The following is a 21,616-nucleotide window of genomic DNA, read 5'->3' as shown; positions in this document are numbered from 1 at the left end:
TTTCTCTTTATATTTAAATAATATGAGTTGTTGAATTGTCGATAAAACCTACTTTGACCTTCAGTCAATTTTCAACATATTATTCATTATGATGCTATGCAAACCAAGATTTATAAAACTTAATTTTAGACAGTCTTCGATAAATTTCTTATTTCACTACGAATTTAAATTATAAATTTTTTATTTCATTATGAATTTCAGTTCAACATTTTTTGATAATTTAATAATCTTAATTTTCTATGTATGACATATTATATCAATTGTCACCTTTAAGGAATCATTTAAAAGGCTGTCATTCGAGTCCCCACATTCTATCTTCTGCTTCAACTGCAAGAAATAGTCGAGTTCTATCACCCGTATCTTAACCAAATTTTGTAATGTCTTTACAAGTTATTCTTCATTGAAACAAGAAAATTTTTTAAATTTTAACTTCAAATTATTAAAATTCCAATTAAGGGATACAATTATTTAATACACTTAATATCATACTTAGAAACATTACAATCTAGTTTCCTCTATTTAAATAATTTGAGTCGTTGTTTTTGGGTATAACTTGTCGATTTAACTTACTTTGACCTTCAGTCAATTTTCAACATATTATTCATTATGATGCTATGCAAACCAAGATTTATAAAACTTAATTTTAGACAGTCTTCGATAAATTTCTTATTTCACTACGAATTTAAATTATAAATTTTTTATTTCATTATGAATTTCAGTTCAACATTTTTTGATAATTTAATAATCTTAATTTTCTATGTATGACATATTATATCAATTGTCACCTTTAAGGAATCATTTAAAAGGCTGTCATTCGAGTCCTCACATTCTATCTTCTGCTTCAACCCCAAGAAATAGTCGAGTTCTATCACCCGTATCCTAACCAAATTTTGTAATGTCTTTTTTGTGCTTTTTCAATGAAATATTTTAACACAGAACCAGCTAAAAGGAAAATTTCTATACTTTTTTACCAAATACATCTCTCCTAGTAGTGAATACTTTTAAAAACTTGGCGTAAGTGAAACATTGTAAACTTTAAATTAGTTATTTATATCATTATTCTAGTGTAGCATAGCTATGAAGATGGCTTTGTAAGTCGAAAGCGCTCGGCTAGGAAATAAATTTTTACACACTTCAAAAATACTTTTCTTTCCCCATTTTTGGATTTCTTAAAGAAGCTTCAGAAAGTGTCTACTCCATATAATAACGTAGAAAATTAATAGCATCTGATGATAAGAGATTTTGGTACAAAGTGGTAAATTGTGACTTCATCTTTACGACTGTTTATGTTGGTACCAAGGTATGTGTAGCTGTTTACCCGGTCAATTGGTTGTTGGTTAAACAAAATCCGGGTATTTAAAATTTCGCGCTTACTGAATACCTGTACTTTTTTTTTCAATAAGATCAAGTCCATGTTCTCTACTTTTATCGGAAATGCGCTACATTATTCTTTGCATACCATCTAAGCTATCTGCAAAAACTACTGCATCGTCGGAGTATCTAATGCTGTTTAGACGCACTCCGTTGACTTATACGCCTTCCCGAAGTTTTCCCAGTGTTTGCTCGAAGATATGTTCAAAGTACATGTTAAAGAATGCACTCTTGGCTCACTCCTCCATCTATTCTGTCAACTGATCATCCATTTTAATGTTGGCAGATTGGTTGTCATATAAATTATATCTGACTCTCAAGTCTCATCATCCAAACCCGCTTTTTTTAAACTGCATTAGCAGTTGTACAGCAAATAGCCTCTCGGGCGACTCAGCCAACACAGAATCCAAATTGTGTCCATCACATTTGTTCTTCGCATTTTTTATATATTCTGCTGTGTATTATTTTAAAAACGTTTTAAGTAAGTGGTTCATTAGGCATATTGTTCTGTAGTCTTTGCATGTTTTGCATTTAATTCTTTTTGTATTATTACGAAGGTCGACTTTAACCAGCTTTGAGGGATTTTTCCAGTTACATTCTTCTTCTTCAGGTACCATCTCCGCTACGGAGGTTGGCAATCATCATAGCTATTTTAATTTTTGAGGCAGTTCTCTAAAAAGTTGTTTTGAGCTGCATCCAAACCATTCTCTCAGCTTCTTGAGCCATGAAATTCGTCTTCTTCCGATGCTTCTTCTGCCATCTATCTTTCCTTGCATTATGAGTCACAGGATGCCATACTTCTGGCCCCGCATCACATGTCCGAGATACTGTAGCTTTATTTCTTTAATTGTAAGTTCAACTTCCTTCTCTTTACCTATTCTTCTCAGTACTTCTTTGTTCGTAACTCTATCTACCCAGGAAACTATAGGTCCACATTTCAAAGGCGTTAAGTCGTCCCATTGTGTCTAGATTTAACGACCATGATTCCACTCCATAGTATAGTACACTGTATACGTAACATTTTATTAGGCGTACTTTAAGAGCTAATGTTAAATCTTTGCCACATAGGACCTTTTTCATTTTTATAAAATTAGAACGTGCTTTTTCGATTCTGATTTTGATTTCTGCAGTGTAGTCATTATTTTCTACTGTCAAGATTTCGTTAGTATTATGGTTGTTTTTATAAATTTTCATAAACTTCGTGTTTTTTCGGTCTTTTTTTTCCAGTTACATATATTTTGTTAAATATAGTTGTTATCCATTTTATTCCCTGTTCATCGATAAGTTTTAGGAATTCTGTACAAAACTTGCCAGGCCCTACATCTTTACCATCTTTAGCTTTTTTAATAGCTGAAGTGACTTCCTCGTTGGTAATCGGGGGTCCTGTTTGGCATTCGGTATCTTTGGTATTCTGACTGTCATCTGCAAAAGTTACTTCCACATATTTCGTCTAAGTGTCTAGTTAACCTCGTCCCGAAATTATTTACTTGTCCTTCTGGCTGTCCCAAGGTATGCCATAATATAGTCATTATTATCTGTTTATTTTTATTCTACTACATTTTTAACTATATTATAAGTCTAAATTTATATTTTTTCTGATCTTGGTGTAATGATCTTTGGATTTTCAATGATAATTTTAATTTCAGACTGTATAACCCTTGTCAGGATTGTGTATAAACACTGAAAGATAATGAGTGCAATAAAACATTTGGTTTATATTATTTGTTTATTTAAAGTTTAAAAAAGGTAGTTTTTCCAAAAAAGGATAAAATATTAACATTATTATATATGTATGTGAATTATACACATTGTACAAAATGGTTTATTAAAACAAAAACCAATAGCAATAATAAAGTAAAAACTCTGAAAACTGTCTACAACGCCGTTTTGTTTGTGCTCAAGACAAGTAAAATATACGTTCGGAAATAATCATTACGATACAACTCGAAAATATCTCTTGTTGCTGCAAGTACACACTAGTAAAAAACTAGGCTCGAGAGTTGCGTACTTTCAGATACCCATGACTTGAGATGAGAGGGAAATATTCCTGTCATATGCGAGAGATGTATCACAACACTCCTCGAGACTTTCCCCAATATTTTAAACCTTAAGTTAATTTTAGGCGATTACTACTAAATACAATGGTGTTTTTGCTCGTGACATTCTGGATGATACCAGATGTAGCATGAGGTACTCTTCGTGCGGTTTGACTTTTTAATCTTTGTACTATAACCCACTACAAGCCAACTTGAAACAGACGAACAGCATTAAAGGAAAGCTTATAGTGGATTAAAATTATAGGTAGATTATCAGAAAATCAATGTAAGTTAAAGCCATAAAAGATAATAGCTTGACTTACTTATTTCAAGGATATATTCCAAGTATGAATGACAATGAGTTTAGAGCTCTTTAAAAGAAGAACTCTAAAAAAAGAAAAAAAAAGAAGCTAACTTTGAAGAGAAATAAAGGCAAAGAAAACTATGATATTCATTCAGCAGTACACATAGAATAGTTTGCTATCCTGATGACTCTCAAAATAACTATCCATATCTGATGAAGCTTTCAACACAGTAAAGAAGATTTGTTGAACACTGTAAAGAAAATTCTGTAAAGAAGAGACATATATTAAACACGTTAGTATTGAGATTTAAGTCAACTAATCGTATTTTCATGACAATATCCGAACTCAAAATTGCACACATCTTTTTATCGTATCAAAAAACCCATGTATAAATATAATTCTTGAAATAGGTATATATACTTGTCTACATACATAACTAGAGTAACTACATTTCGTAACATACATTAGTATAAAACATACAAAAAATATATAATAATGGCATTGTAGAGATCAATAAAGATTATATAAAAATTGTGAATCATTATATTACACTTACAAGAAATCGCCCCGCGTTTTATATTAACAGAACGATTAATGCTATATACATAAGTATTACATACAATAATTGATTGATCCACGTCCAGAATCTCTAAAAACAACATAAACCATCAACATAATTTTTATCCCAATTATAAATTAAATCATATTATAAATCCCAAAGAGTCCCCAAACTAAATCAATAATTACTATAGTTTAAAAATCAAAAATAAACAATGTTCTTACATAGGTCTAAGTCGAAATATATACAAACTTACAAACTTTATGAAGATGTAAATGATCATTGAACATGATTCAAGAATTTCAAGTGTATATTAGGGAAGTAGTAGTAATGAGAGACGAAAGATAAGACTAGTGCAAATTGGAAATACTTAAAAAATGCTACGAAAATTCGTCTTATTTTATATTTTCTTACTTTTAAGCTGCCATCTTAACGAATGAAATAAAAAGAGAATTGTAACACGTAAGTCTCAATTTTTATCGACGTTTACTTTTGTAAAGAGGATCTTCATAGGCTGATCAACATCCTTAAAATATTTTTTTAACATAGCAAGGTGAGGGAGAAAATTATGTTTCCATTTGCTCTAATTCCAAAATAAGAAACTAAAAAACTTGTATTTTGGACTAAGTGACAGACGACATTTAAGAGGTGACATTGCTGAAGTTTCCGATTTTAAAGTCAGCTCATTGTAGAGTCAAAGATAACAATGATGATGCATTGGGAGATAAATTTAGTGATTTAGAGGTGTTGGTGATGTTTTCCATAAATCTTTTTGAAACAAAGACAAAATAATAGACCAATAGATATCAGACATAAAAAAAGGAAAATACAAAGTCATTCCTTCTGTTAGATCACAGCGACCCTAGGATGTAAATGCTTATTCGTCTTAACCCTTTATGAGTTGACAGTATATCTGAGACACGTTTTCATTTCTTTTATAAATGCATTTTTTGCCGATTTCTTCAATATATCTTGAAGAAATAGGCAAAATATATCTTTGCCTATTTCTTCTTCCTTCTATTGCGCCGTCTCCTTTCGAAGGTTGGCGATCCAAAAGGATATTGTAGCTTTGGAAACTGCTGCACGAAAGATTTCTGCGGATGAGCGATCAAACCATCTCCTCCCTTGAGATGCAGATTTTATACTTCTTTAGTGTTCTTTACAACTTAATTGTTTTTTTTTGTATGTTCAATGTTGATTTTACTTTATTCCCTTGAAATATCCGTTGCATTTGGTATTGCATGCCATTATTGGTCGCACTTGCGATAGACCAGAACTTAAATTAGTATTGAAAATGTCACATTTAACAAATTTCGACAATAAAAGGGTTGAAAACAGAACTTTCGCGCAGACCTCTAAAATCCATATTGACAGTTCTAAAACAACACAGTTGTCGAAGGCAGTCTATGAATACAGAAGATAACACTATAAGATTATTAAATATGATACATATACAATAAAAGAACGTGGTCAAATGTAATAATAGTTACAAACTTTAAAGAATAGGTATCCAAGAAGTAGTACTTTTAAAACAAAATCTTCCCAGCTTTTGTAAGATTCTGGATCTGAACCATAAAGGATGATATTCAAACAAAACGAAATAAATAACTGACATTTTTAAACCCTGTAACTTTATAATCATCGTATAAATATTTTTAAACTAATTTAGGTAAAAATTGTTATAAAATTTATAAAACACACAAATTTCGCTACGTCTGTCTGTTGAAATTTTTAACTAAAAAATCCGCCGAATCCGTACCAAAAATTTTACAACTAAAACAATGTTTCACTGGATATTAGCTAAGGATAAGTCTATAAAGTGATCTGTCTTCTTGTTATACATTTTATACATTTTAATGTACATGATGCACTGCTGAGTCATCAAGTTTTCGTCAATTGTATGTGACACTGAGTGTTGTATTAGAAACACATAAAACAACAAATATTTGGAAATGTCCATCCAAAATCAGCGTTAAAAGATTTGAGATTAACACAATGATACAATTGATATATGTGTCGATATTTCGAATAACTATTCACAAATCAGACCAGCTTCTGCTGCTGCGAATATACAGACATACGTATATATCTTATAAATATTGATGTTCTTACAATATATAGAAACAATCAAAAAGTGGATGGGTATCAGACAATGATCTTTTTGTTACAGAATACACCAAAAAGAAATATCAAACAGTAAGAAGATTTAAACGGTTAATTAGCTTGCAAACCTACAAAACTTTTTAACACGTGTAAATAATAGCAAATAGTAACAAAGTAGTACCAATATCAGAGAAATATAGAAAACACTGTATATATAATCGAAACTATGCATAGTTAGATAGTAAAATGATGGAGCAAGGCGTGAATCGTTAAAATACAACACCACTAAAAATGTATACAATGAATACGACATACAAAAATCTTCTTGGAAAGTTTTAAAAATATTTTATAATTATGCATATGTAAATGAAAAGGCTTCTTTACTTTAATGCACAGAGGGCATTGTATACATACAATATACAGGAAGAGCATAGTATTATTACAAAAACACATGATCAACAAGTAATATCATTATGATACTTAATGTGTGGTGTTTCTATGTTTTTATTACTAATTTACCTCAATAATTTTTAAAATTTTGATACAGATTCGACAGATAGTTTTTAAGCACCATCAATGTTTGACATTTTTATTTATAAATAATTTAACTACAATTTTTAGATATATACAAAAAGGATTCCTCGCAATTTAGTTTGTCTAAGATTAAAAACTAAGTTAAGAATGTTCTTGACGTTCACTCAAGAAAAAATGGCACAATTAATTTAATAAATCACATCCCGGTGCAGACTTTTAGCTGGCATTTGAGTCGTGTACATATAAATTGGGAAAAATAAACTCAAATTTCAATTTCTTGGCCCTTTCAACCATCCTTGTAACGAAAATTTGACCGAAATATTAGTACATATGTATATGAACTAGACAGATTTTTAAAGTAAATTAACACAAAATCCAAATGTTTGACGCAGAATAGTAAATAGGTTGTAAAGCTTTGAGTAACAAAAGAATTTAGAAATGGATTTATTAAAATGTGTTCCTTCTTTATTGTTATTTATGTCTTTTCCAATTTAGGGTTTCTTTTAACAGGTAATAGAAAACTAGTTAAGTAGTTTATTCGTCTAGTTTTTTGATCTAAACTCTCCATGGAGATGTAGTAGTAGGTTCCTATTGATAAGAGATTTTACTATTCTTAACGTTGATTCACCTCGTGTTGAAATATTGGAGACTACGTTGAGATCATACTGTAAATTATAGAATGCAGATCCTGCAGGTATTGCCGTGCCTACAAATAGTTAATTGTTACTTGTAGATCTGAATTAATATCTCTCTATTATCTGGGCCTGCTGTACACAATGAGAAATCAGCTATAGTTGTTTTGCAAGGATATTCTTTACTATTACAAAAACAACTAAAAGTATTCGCGAATAAATGTTCCTACTATTCTGCTTTTTTTGTTCTATAGCACTCATATGGAATTGTAAATAACATATGATACGAGCTATTCCTATGACAGATGAGATGTAGAAGTGATTCGCAGTGTTTACCAGTTTTTTTTAAATCGACCATCAATTGTTGTGACTATTTTTTTTTTTATTTTCCTAGTCTCATGTATATAATTGGCTATAATTGTAACAAATGCATGTTTGTTCTACGATTAATAGAGAATGTTTATCATTATTGTCTATTTTCTTTTCTCCGCGATAAATATGCAGGTACTAAACGTTTCTAATTTTTAAGATTTGTCTGTCAAGAACACAATACATTACATGATAATTTTAAATACAAGAGATAAAATACCCATTCTAAATTCTGAATGTTACCCAAAAAATCAAGCATGAAGTGTAAATACAATATATTCAACACTAACCATAGATATCTCAGACAGTTAATGTATATGTTGAAAGCGGGAATATAGATAGGTATATGTAAATATTGCTTCCACTAAAATACATGTCAGGACACTGTAAATGATAACATTTAATATAAAATGCAGGCTTTATAACCATCAACTGTTTGTTGGAAGATCCCTCACTGAAAATAAAATGTTCAGTAAATAAGGAAATATTGGTAATTTTTAGATTTATGTCTAAATCTATGATTTTAATTATGTTTTTTACTGAACGCTCGAAAAACTGCAGATTTTGGTCAGATTCGATAAGATGATGATGGAATAATTAATGGACCACAACAGCACAACAGAAACAACTAATATCACACAGTTAACTTGAAATATGGTCTTTGCACCAATATGAGAACATTTTTTATATATTAGTCATAGTATACAAATGATTCGTCATTGTTCAGTATAACTAACCGAAATACAAGAGATTTAAATAACAACAGAATCTATTTTTGAATTCGTTTATTTTCTTAAATCAATTGTCGGCTTGCAATATAAGACAGATATAACAGACGGCATGAAACACATGGCAGATGAGCACAGAATTAACAAATGACCTATAACATTTACAGATGTGTAACATTGTTGCAGCGATTCGTAACTTCGGTCAAATCGTTACTGGTGTCCACAATGAAGACGTCATGCCTATGACCTGTTGTGATGGTAAGTGAAGCCAGCTATATAACTACTTCACTCATATCATGCTAATTAAAGCGTTTTGGGCGTTAAATGTTGAAAATGTTATTTCCTTCAGCTAAATCCGTTTATCAAGGAATTTTATATTATAGTTGTCGCAGCTCACCACATATTCGAACACTTGTCAAAGTTATAATTGCAGTAGCAATCGAAATCACAGCTAAAATAATTAATTTCGAAAACACCGTAGGTGTATTGGATCAGATATCCCAAGTTGTAGTATCTGTACTAAACATTAAATTGACACAAAATGTAGCTGAGATAAAAATAAAATAGAAATTATACAGAAACACACACTTAACATTGATTATTATACGCCAATTTTTTTTTCTAATATTATAATTTTTCTATTAAAGGCACGATACATAAAATATACGTTGTATCTTACGTTTATGAATACAGCGAAATTGTCTTGCCGATGATTACAAAGCCTGCCGACAAAATACATTTCTGACTAATAGAAGCAATGGCACACTTATTATCGGATTATGTTATAGGGAGCCTTTTAATCTCTCTCGTTATAAAATTGTCCAAAAAAAGCAGACGCTCGAATTGATTACACAGTTAATATCGAATATGGTCATTAGTATACAAGGAACTGATATGCCAAAACAGATTATCTCAAAGATTAGCTACTTCTGTGCCCATAATATTTTAAGGTTTTAATACTGGTAGTTCCAGTATCTCCTAGAATGTTGCAGAATGTCCTAAGCATACACGAGAGTCAGGTGAAAAGTTCTCAACCTAACCCAAACAATAAATATCTAATATAAATTAAATTACCGCTTCGTTAGTCTATTGTAATTCCTGTAAAAGTAAATACCAAATGAGAAATTGATCGGGGAAATAATTTGGATTGCATCTTCTCGTTGGTGTCGCTTCCATCGAAGATTGGAACTCTTGATTGGTGCTATCTTGACCTTATTTTCGAAGTCTTTTCGGTGTTTTGACAAATCTAATAAGCTGGAATGCCATTTCGTCATAAATATTTTATCGCTAACAGAAATTTATGGACAGTTGTTGATGGTGTATAAATATGACATTCACAGAAATGACAAAGCAGAATGAGGGATTTAAAGTAAAAATTGCTGAAACATTATCTCTATTCGCCAAATTTGGATCACTCTGACTTGCCATAAATTCCCAAACTCCCAACAATAAAATTTGGATATTGGAGGAATGTTGGGTAAAAAGTATTGCACTAAAGGAAGACTATCTAGAGAAATAAATGCATGTTCTAAATAAAAATTATAAAACTTATTTTCCACCAGTGGATCAAGAACTTTTCACCTTTTTCTCTCGAAAATTACCTAGTACAAAATATGCTACAAACTTCTATTTTTTTTTATTAAATTATTTTAGAAACGTTATTACTATTGTTTTACTCTTTTAAATAAATTAACAAAATGTGCATAAAGTACGTTTGTTACGGTTTCGTTTGTTTCTTTCACGATAAATCTGGTAATCAGGATTAATATAATTTCCCAGTGGCAATATAAAAGTTGGAGAAAAGTCTGGATTAAAGTTTGGAATAATAAAGCGGTAAAATGGATAAATGGATACATGGGGGAGTATTGGAGATTTACATTACATGATCAACATAAGGTAAGAGATATATTTTTATACAGTTTTTATATAATCATGTAACGCCATTGTTTCTCAAAACTTATACCTTATGGTAAATACTTCATAACATCTTCAGTTGGGAAAATATAAAATTAAAGCAAAGTTAAACAATTTACATTTTCCAGCTACTCTTATTCGTTTTTCGATCATCTGAGTATCATTCTAGACCCCTTTTTATCCTAGATTCCAACAGTTTTCCCGCGAAATGACTATTCTTCATTCCAAATCATTTCGATGTCAGATTAAAGATCTACGAATACTGTTCATTATCATTTCTTAACTATTATTCAATTGGTCAGTGACCAATATGTTCCAATAAGGTTTATTTTTCAATTATCTTTTATGCCATTTACAAATCTCGTTCATACGGTAATTTGTAGAGTGTAGGTTTTTATTTTGACTGGTACAATGTCGAACATTTTCTTTTCGGACGACTAATGAGCTGCTTTTTAAAAAGTCATATATTTTTCTATATGCCGTCCCTGGCAAATTATAATCTTTATTATATATGTGTAGTAGTCAACTGTTTAATTTCTCCGCCTATAATTTGAATACCATCACTAAATTAGTATTTCCTTAAATTTTTGTTTTGTTTCGCTTTACTGGATATTTTTTATGTTGCTGTAATAGCTCAATATAATTCTTAATTTCGACATTTAAGCTTATTTTGTTTTATTTTTGTCTTTACCGTCAACTGCTTATTATTTAATAAGCCTCTTTCATTGGTAATTGGATATTAATAAAGTAGTGCTATCCTTGTTCACAATTAAGAGAACAATTCCTTTCTAGCCCAATGTATCTCAAATTCACTTCTCAAAATCAGTTTTCTCAAATTTCATGTCCAATGTTTTCTTGTAGGTTTCCTACATTTTCGTACATTTATACTTCGTGTATACAATCTGGTCTATCTTTTAGTTAATTTGAAGTTGGATGTGAATGAAAATGATAAAAATATGTATTTATACAAATGTAGTTTCCAAAGCTGTTGACCTAGGTGTTCAAAAGAATAAAATTAATAAAACGGGATAAAATAAATATATAATCGTTTTAGTATCTCAGAAGAGATATGCAAAATATTTAGAAATTAACTTCCTATATTCAAAAAATTTTTACATTGAAGTTTATAGCTAGAACACCAGCTTAATACTTAAAATTATTATAGTTTCTTAAAGTAGCCTCTTTGACCCATTATCAACAGTAAAAACCTACAACATTCCCATTTGAGGTTATTTTCCGCAAGTTATATTAACACACGCAACATCAGTAAGTTTTTGGGGTACTTAAATGTGTTGTTTCACTACGTTTGGGGGGCGGGGGTGGAGGTCTTTTCGATTTAAATTCCATTGAAGACACCGACGACCTAGCGTCGCTTCGACCGTGAACAGGACTTGTGGCGTATTCGACTACGGCATCGGGAGTGTCTCTATATATGTTCTCGTAGACGTTATTGGGTCCATAGTGCTCTTGTACCCAATTGGAGACGTTGTGCTCTTTGTAGTCTGGTAGAAGGACTGGGGGATCACGGAAACCTAGTACTTCGTGGGGAGTGGTTTCGGGTTCTAGTTTGCACTTCTGTGCTACCTGTAAAAAGATAACCATAATGTATTTCTTAATTTTTTGAGAGATAAATTATTAGTTGCTTTGTTATAATAATATTAAAATACCATATGGATGCATGTGTGCTTTCCTAATCGAGAATACTACATAATGCTTATTTTTTGAGTTGTCTATCATAAATAAATTGTTATAATATCGTATCTGTGAGTTCTCAGCACAGATTAAACTTTATTCCAGATACAGAACACGACATTTACAAATAATTACTATATAACTATTTAACAAATTACTATATAACCAAGTGACATTGGCATTTCCTTGGTCCTTATGGTGAAATGTTAAATTATATAACGGTTTTCCATCTCTTTAAACAGCCTAGTTAGCTCTTTTAATGAAGCATAAATATTATTACTATCACTATCTATTTTTTTTAGCAATCACTTTGTGTTCTAAAACTATATAAATTGATAAAATTAATGAAATTTAATTAATATAATAGAGAAGAAATAACATGAAGGGCTTAATTAAATCTACGTTTATAGCTGTATCAAAAAAGACAATTTTTTTATATATTTTATATATATTTGTCCATTTATATATTTTATATATATTTGTCCATCAAAGCAATTCATTCGATTAACGGTTAAACGTTTTTAGCTCTAGTTTATTATAAATCTTCAACAAGGATTCCTAGGAAGGTCGTGAGACGCCGAATGAGTTCAACCATCGCGCACACCAATTGGATCTACTTCTATCCACTAATAATTTTCTTTTTCTTTTCTTGATTTTGGAAAAAATCTGTTTGCTGGCTTTGTGCGATTAGCCCACTTTTGGTTGAAAGGTTAGTTTAATAAACAAACATTTGGTAATCACATAATCTTCACATAAATATTGAGACGTTGTTACATCCAGAAAATATCATTAAGAATTAAAAAAAAAACTTTTGGATGAAAGATTGTTTCAAGAAATTCTGAAGTACTTAATAATTCTTATATGTTTTAAAGAGAGATCAAATCATATTTATTTGAATCGCAAAAAGTAAAGTTTGTAATAATACACACCTGCCATTTTTTCCTCATAACCCTCTGCAAATCCTTTAAAAAATCCATCGGGGGATCGACTAATTTCTTCGGGCTCGTCAACTTCGTCGTTTCCGCCCTCTTTGGTGGGGGTGGTTTTTTGGGTAGTGGAGGTACTTCCTGTGGAGTTAAATTAAAACTAATCTTTTTACCAGTCTTCTTGGGGCTCGTCGGTTCTTGGAAATTTACTTTTCGTTGAATACTAGGTGAGTTCTGGTATGTATTTCCTGAAGAGCCTGAACTGTTAGTAGATGCTATGCTGTTGGAGGATATCTGCCTGGGTAATGAAGTTTGCCTAATTGAGGATCTCAGACCATTATTGTTATTAAAAGCGTTAACACCTGGTAAAGGACTGGAGACTCTATACTGCGGAGAAGTGCCATAAACTATTTGTTCTTGGTTAGGAAGTGATCTGTGGGCCATATTAAAGTTCATAGGAGGGTTGCTCTGCACCGGCGTACTACATCCACTACCCGAGTTTGACAGTGGAGGGCTGCAAACAGGTGTATTCAACCTGGAGTGTGTAGGGGTCAAATCTGGTGACATTCCCTGCGTAGGAGTCCTCTCTGGACTTAGTACATTCACAGGTGTGATACTTCCATTCCTTTTTCTTATCGTACCGGTATCTTCGCCGGGTGGAGGAGGTAATGACATAAGAGATAGTTGACTACCTGTTAGTTCTGCGCCTGTCATTGGAGGTAGGTCATTGGGATTTGGAGGTGGAGGAAGACTGTCGAGGGAAAGGTTAGAATTATATACTTCGGGGGGAGGTGGCGGTAGCGAATAGTTAGGTGAAGTGTTTAATATAACGTCGCCATTCGTTTCGGGTGGTGGCGGTAGAGAAGTAATGGAGTCCGTCTAAAAAAATGAAAAAAATTAGCAAAAATATGGTAAAACCAATATGATTTATTTTTTATAACTTACAAAATGATATATTAATACCGGCATAAATTGCTGTATAAACAATATATCCGTTAGCGTAACATTCAACTGTTCAACTGCCGACATTTCCACAATGAAAAGTATTAATTAAGCTTTAATAAACCCTACTACTCAGAGTGAAAGCTTATTTTAACGAGAGAGTTTTGTGAGCGAACGTGTAAGGAAAGCAGAGACGGAAAGTACGCGTTAGCGGGTGGAGAACATATGAAAGAGGGAAAGTGACTGTGAGAGAGAGAGCGTATGAAAGAAAATTAAGCGTGAGAGTGGGAACGAGGTTTAAACAATAAACTAAACTCAATGTCAAACTGGAACATAAATATAGGGTCTGCAAAAATACGATGGAGATATTTTACTACAGTCGATAATTCGACTGTGTAAATTTTTCAATATTATGTTGCGGTATGTTAGTTTAAAGCCGTTCGATAATTTAAGTTTTAAAAAAGAATAAAGTGTTGAATAAAAATGTTAGAAATAAATTTCAAGTTACTGCTTTCTTTCTTTTCAATGTCAGTATGAAATTATCATAATAGAACGATCGTGGGAGCTACATAACTGATGGTAGCGTGAGTAAGCGGGAAATAACTTGTAAATGATATGTGTGTGCGAGAAAAGGGCGTATATATAAAGGAAGAGAGCCTGTGTAAGAAAAATCATGTATTTGCTAGCGTGTAATTGACACCGTGTTAGTGCGAAAGGGATCACGTAATTACAACAGAAACCACGTTCATACTCTATTTCACATTCGACATATACGACAGAAAAAGGGGGTGTGAGTGTGATAGTGGGCGTACTCACGTACTTACACGATCTCTACCATTCACACGCTGGCTGTATATTTTCTTACGAACTCACATACTCTATCGTACGCACTCGCTCTCTCTGGCACTCAATTTCTCAATTATGAATTATAATTACTCTTTTTTTATACTCCCACTCTACTCAATATACATTAAGGTATTTCCATTGTTTTCTTTCTCGCTCTCTTCCTCGCCCCCATGTTCTCTTTCACAGAAGCTCCCCTGCGCTCCCCATTTTCTTCTGTACGTACACACTCTCAGACACAGGCTCTATGTCGCACACATACTCTATTTTTGGCATTCTTACACTATATCTCCCACTGACACTGTCCCTCTTGCTTACACACGCTACCTTTTATAACAATTGTCTTCACAAATATAATAAGTTATATCATGGTGCTATTAAGTAAAATACGCAAACAGTAAGAGAAAAAAGAATAGTCAATTTTTTGAAAATTTCGGAAACAATATTTCAAGCGTTTTGTTTTTAATATGAATTAAGTCTTGTGTATGGTATGCAGACCATACTTATTACTTACCATACAAGAAGGCAGATTGCTAGTTGGTGAAACTGAGCCCCTCAAATAACCGCCGGTTGGAGAATAGTCTACCATATTTCCATTTCTCTCATTAAACGGCGAAACACCATTCCTTTCAGAAAACGGGGACACCCGATCTCTGACTGGTGTTCCACACAGTGGAGTGGAGTTTCCGCTTCTACTTCCCATAGACTCAATGGATCCTCTCTGTTTGTAAGAATGCTGTCTTTTAAGAGTACCTGTATTGGAGGAGTCGTCCGATTGGTTGGATTTTCGTCTGCTGTGTGTACGAGTTAAGGTACCGGAATTTGTGTAAGTTATGGGACTAGAAGGAAGAGGAGTGCCGTCCGTTTCGTCGCGAGTTTCACCGACCTCTTTAAGCTGGCGGGTTATGTTTGTCAGAGGAAGACTGGGTTTCATCGAAGGTTTGCGTTTTATTGTGCCTGCAAAATATAAAAGATGATTAACGAAACGAAACTATACTGTCAGTAATTTCAATGTATCAGAAGTGTCAAAGTTTCATACCAACATTCCATAAATAAAGCTTAGTGATGCGCCTCATTTAAATTTAATAAAATCTTAATATTAACTTTTATATTATCTTTCCTTCTTATCACTATAAACATACAATATAAAGTAATGTAGTGAAAGGATGGAATTAGACTTTGATTTTAATCTATTTTCTCTCTTTCGTTTTAGCTTCTGACCTGTGTTTCCAAATCATACAAATTTTTTATTCTCTAATGCACGGATTGGACTTTGCCTACTTTCTATTCAAAATAGTATTATTATATATTTTTCTTTCGTTTTCCATCGTGTAAACATTTTTTGTCCAGTACCATTTGTATTTCCAAAGTGCGGAAATTACTAGAAGAGCAAGACTAGCATGGGCAGGATTTGGAAATCTTAGTTGGATACTTAAGAATCGCAAAATACCCCAATACTTGAGGAGTAAAGTGTTCAACCAATGCATCCTTCCTATCATGACATATGGATGTCAAACCTGGACCCTAACCAAGGCAAACATGAATAAACTAGCCACAACAGAAAGAACAATGGAAAGAGCAATGTTAGGTATACGACTGTCAGATAAAAAGAGAAACGACTGGGTAAGATCCAAAACAAAAGTCGAGGACATAGCAACAAAAATTGCCAAACTTAAATGGAGCTTCGCGGGCCACACTGCTAGACAAAAAGACCAACGTTGGAATACTACAATACAACATTGGAGACCTTACGAAAGTAAACGACCAAGAGGAAGACCACAGATGAGATGGGTTGATAACATTAAAAGAATAGCCGGAACAAATTGGAAATATGTTGCTCAGGATAGAGACCGATGGAAGGAGTTGGGAGAGGCCTATGTCCAAACATGGACGACAGAAGGCTAAGAAGAAGAAGACCATTTGTATCAACTATCTTGTCGGTTGTAACGTATATATTTAGCTTAGGAGGAAGATTCTTTTTAGATCTATTTTTACCTTCTTACAAATCTTATCTCTGCTGTCTGCATTCTACTTGTGTGCTTTTTATAATGGATCCAACACTTTGTTCTTTGTTCATGTAATGTTCTATTTATTGTACCGCATAAATTTTTATCGTGTATCTTATGCATGTTCGGAATGCATACTGTCAGTTGTTTACTTTCCGTTTCTTGTAATATTTTGTAGTCTCAAAAGAGTAGGCATACACCGCGGTATTCTACTGATTTCCAGAGCTTGAGGATGTCTTCGAACATATGTTGATGAGAGTCGACGAAAGGTTGCTGTCTTGTATTAATCATTGTACATTTCGATTTCCCCTGTCTATTTCTTGAAAGTTTTCACCATTATCTTTGTCTGGTGAAACAAGCTTTTGTTTGTAAGATGTCAAGGATAGCGGATATCATGAAATGTTTCCCAGATCAAAACTTTTTTTAAAGTCAATGAAATATGGGTGTTAAGGTTAAATTCCCGGCGTCTTCTTATGAGTCGTCTAATTATAAATATGGTATCACTGCATGAGGGCCCTGTTTGGAATCGGTTTTGCTCTTCTTGTACAGTGTGTCCACGGATGAGCAAAAACTTTTTCGAATTAAAGCTTTTTTACGCAGACTACGGATGGAATGCATTGATCGGAGCGGTGGATCGGGGTATGAAAAAATAAAAACAAAAGAAACGCAGTGAATCGACAGATTGTGCGACCAAACACTACGTGGAGTAGCAAACGCAGTCCCATGCGTGTTCTTAATAAAATGAAATAAATTTAAAAAAATTAAAAAAAAAATTAAATAAATTAAATTAAAAACCATCATTTGGTGCGTAGACAATAAGAAAGCTGTTTCCCGCCTGGAGTCACTCCTGGAGTACCACATCCCGGTTTTATTTTTATTATTAGCGAAAAAAACATTCGTGATAAGAAGTTTTGCTTTCATCTAAAAATAATTTTAAAATTATTTTTATAACAGTGCATATACATTTTAACAGTGCTAACTCTTCAACAAAGAATATATCTTGTAAAGTACTGTACTATTGGGGCTGTTATGTATCCGTTAAGCTATGTATTACCCGTTAGGCGGAATGGATTAAAAATAGTATTAAAGAAATTCAATGAGATAGGATCTGTTGAAAGACAAAAAAATTGCTATTTAGTTCCTCCTATTTAGTTCTTTCCTCCTAAGGACCTCCTCATTGCTAACTCTGTCGACCAAGCTTATTCGTAGAGGTCGTCTGTATAACCACATCTCAAAGGCTTTCGGTGTTTAAACATCGCCTCACTTAAGGTGCGTTTCTCAATTTTACAAAAGGCCCTGCCTTCTGTTAAACATTGTTGAAGCAATTGGCATCTTGTTTAAGATAATGGTTTTGCATCCTTAATGTACAATTAAAAAATATCCTCTTGAAAGCAAAACCGATATACCCCGTAATTTCCTGGAAAAACTTCTCTCATTGACAATACTTCAGGTTAACTTTTTTATTTGGGTTACCCTTTATAGGGTTGAATATTTTGTAAAACTATTCATGATAAGTCTATATATAATAAAATATTGAAAATGCAATTATCCTTCCAATCAAATCGCTTTTCAATTTAATATTCTGGTTGATAGTAGTAAGAAAACAGTTCTTTCCATATCTTACCTGTTGGAAATTCAGAGTCAAATGCGTTTTCACAACTGGACGGTGCACCATCTGACATACATCCGCTGGAACTGGAACTGCTAGCCCTACTATGTCGTCCCGAACTTAAATCGGTAGATGTGGAGTAAGTTTCGCTTTGGGTTCCATAACCTGCCTCACTACTTTGGTACCTAAAAAATTAATTTGACAATATATTAAAGATTGAGAACATTTAGTTTTAGAATAATGTTATTCTTATACAATTAAGTGAATTGTTTGGAAAAGTATTTAGTATTTATTTCAAATTTTTACTTTCAATATTCTGAACATTTTTAACATAATATAATCCTATTTAATGATATATTTTAAGTATTTAAAATCTACTTATATATTGTTTAAATTCCTCTCTATAAAATTGGCTTGGTCATATTGGTTGTCAAGTTCAGAGAACCAGTTGTTGGTAATTATCCCCAAAGCACAAAAGCTTTTAAAATACCAAAATTCTGGGGAATTGTGCCACGGCCAAAGATGACAGTTTTAACACCTAATTTACTTACAATGTCATTCTTATACAATTAAGTGACCTTGTTTGGAAAAGTATTTAGTATTTATTTCAAATTTTTACTTTCAATATTCTGAACATTTTTAACATAATATAATCCTATTTAATAATATATTTTAAGTATTTAAAATCTACTTTTATATTGTTTAAATTCCTCTCTATAAAATTGGCTTGGTCATATTTGTTGTCAAGTTCAGAGAACCAGTTGTTGGTAATTAACCCCAAAGCACAAAAGCTTTTAAAATACCAAAATTCTGGAGAATTGTGCCACGGCCAAAGATGACAGTTTTAACACATAATTTACTTACAGTATGTTCTCTAATAATTCCTAAGGACCACCCTATAAGTTTTTGCTATGTAAGATGGTTTGTCAATACCGAAAGAACTGAGGGCAGATCTTCACAAGTTGTCATGGTGCGCACATCTCCAGTTTAACGTGGAAGATTTCTTCCAGTGTGTCGCAATAACAAGGGACTGATTTTCTACCTACCAATGAGCTTCGCTGCTGATTTCCTACCTGCCAATCATTACCACTGGTAAGTGATTCCTTTGTACAGATGAAGATTTATGAGTTATGCCAATTCTATATTCTATTTTACTTTTTAATATTTAATTAATTAACCAGCTAATTTGCAATACGTCGTACAATACTCAGACCTAATGGCACATAAAATTGATTCTCTTCTTCAGTGCCTTCTACTAGCGAGGGTTGGTGATAGTCATGACTTTGATGTATTTTAGCCATGTCGTTTGTCGTCTACCAGGAACTCGCCTGCCTAAATCGTGCCTTCCATTATCAGTTGTAAGAAGTAATATCTATCGTGCCTAAGTAAGTTTGTTTTTCGATTTTCCACTATGTCTACCAATTTTGGTTGCATGTTCATCTGTCTTACAACTTCTTCGTTTCTGACGTGGCCTGTCATGGTACAGCTCTTGTCATGGACTCTTTAGTATGCAGCGAAATATCTGATTTTCAATGTCAATGTTCCTTATCATATAGCACGATGCTATATACATAGCATTTCACCATGCAGTATCGCAGTGTTTAAAGCCATTTACAAAGAAAGATCGCATTCTTAGTAAAACGTTTCTGGAATTTTTATCCTTTTTTGTTATGTTTTTGATCTGGATCAACATATTGTTGATTGGACAGCCAAAGTATATAAATTTTTCTATGTGCTCTATAGGATGTCCATCAAGCGATTTATTGTGAGTGTGTGACTTAAAAATAATCATTGTTTTTGTTTTATTTTCGTTGACTTTGATATCATACCTTTCTCCTTGCACGATTCTATTAAGCAGAGTTTGTAGATCTTCTTGCTGTCAGCGATTAGTACTGCGTCATCGGCGCGACGTGTCGGATATTGGTGATAATTTTTTCATTTACTTTTATACCTTCATATGCGCTATTTATGGCATTTGTAAAGACTTCCTTTGGACATAAACTAAACAATAGAAGAGATAAAACGCAACCTTGTCTAACGCTTCTTTGATTAAGAATTGTGGCACTCTCGTGGGTTGTTTTACCTTGAACTATTTTTTAGATGGGATTAAACCATAATGGATTGTAATGATAATTACATTTCTATTCTAGTTTTGGCGTCTTGATTTCCAATTTCCAATCCGGAAATCGTGTTTAAAAAAATTCTGAAATAAATTGTGAAAATGATCTTGTACTTACCCTTGTGTTGGTGTTGTGACTGTAGAAGGAAATGACTGAACAGCTATAGAACTAACTGAACAACTCCTTGCGTGTGCTAAAATATCTAAATCTTCTTGGGCCAACTCGTCGATTAAACTCCTGTAATTATCCATTAACTGTTTTCCGAACTTTGCTATCCTCATCCCAACCATCCACCTTTCTAAAGTGTTTTGGTCTTCTGCACATAGGTATTTTATGTATTTTGTGGATTTTGGTTCTTGTAACCTAAAAAAAATATTTATTTTCTTTTATAAAAAGATATAAGAAAATATAAATATAAGAAATAATAACGCCCTAATGCGATTAGTATTATCTTATCTCTATTCACTGGTTTTATGTCTTTTACCGTAAATCTGTGCTATCTTCAGTAACTATCTCTGGTATAAGTATTGGTTACCCTCTTGATTACCTGATCTTTTTTGTCTTTTACTTAAATTTTTCTTAATTATTTTTATACAAAATATATATAAATTTTATCAATCCGTTTGTCTATCATTGTAAGCGGAGAATGTTATATATCTCACCATGCAATACATGTACAAAATATTGAATTTTTATGGCAGAAGTTTTTCAAATTCTCGTTATTTTAACAGTATTTTCAATATTATACATACTTAACAAAACATATATATATATATATTTACAAAACCCTTCTATAATCCATGTTAAAGGAATGAATTTTCTTAATCCTGGTTTAATAAGTTGCACTCCATACAATAATACGGTAGCATCTGGCTAATAGATTTGTCCTCGTCCTCTTTTGCAGGTTAAACTGAAAATAGGACAATC

The 21,616-nt window shown here is 32.5% G+C and overlaps 1 protein-coding gene across 6 annotated transcripts in view; it reads right to left on the bottom strand.

Moving 5' to 3' along the window:
* Positions 1–3,078: 3,078 nt before the first annotated feature.
* The window catches only part of pico (ras-associated and pleckstrin homology domains-containing protein pico), a 639,385-nt gene continuing 620,847 nt past the window's right edge, over positions 3,079–21,616 (bottom strand). For all 6 annotated transcript variants that reach the window (XM_072519677.1, XM_072519669.1, XM_072519690.1 and 3 more), the window contains 5 exons: positions 20,807–21,052; positions 18,585–18,754; positions 15,469–15,911; positions 13,173–14,048; positions 3,079–12,135 (listed from right to left, as the gene is read on the bottom strand). In XM_072519677.1, coding sequence (XP_072375778.1) covers positions 11,815–12,135; positions 13,173–14,048; positions 15,469–15,911; positions 18,585–18,754; positions 20,807–21,052 — 2,056 coding nt within the window. In that variant the 3' untranslated portion in view covers positions 3,079–11,814. The remainder of the gene's footprint in view (positions 12,136–13,172; positions 14,049–15,468; positions 15,912–18,584; positions 18,755–20,806; positions 21,053–21,616) is intronic.

The sequence above is a fragment of the Diabrotica undecimpunctata genome, chromosome 1 (assembly GCF_040954645.1).
Source record: "Diabrotica undecimpunctata isolate CICGRU chromosome 1, icDiaUnde3, whole genome shotgun sequence".
Lineage (NCBI taxonomy): Eukaryota > Metazoa > Arthropoda > Insecta > Coleoptera > Chrysomelidae > Diabrotica > Diabrotica undecimpunctata.
This window is presented reverse-complemented; position numbering and strand designations above follow the sequence as displayed.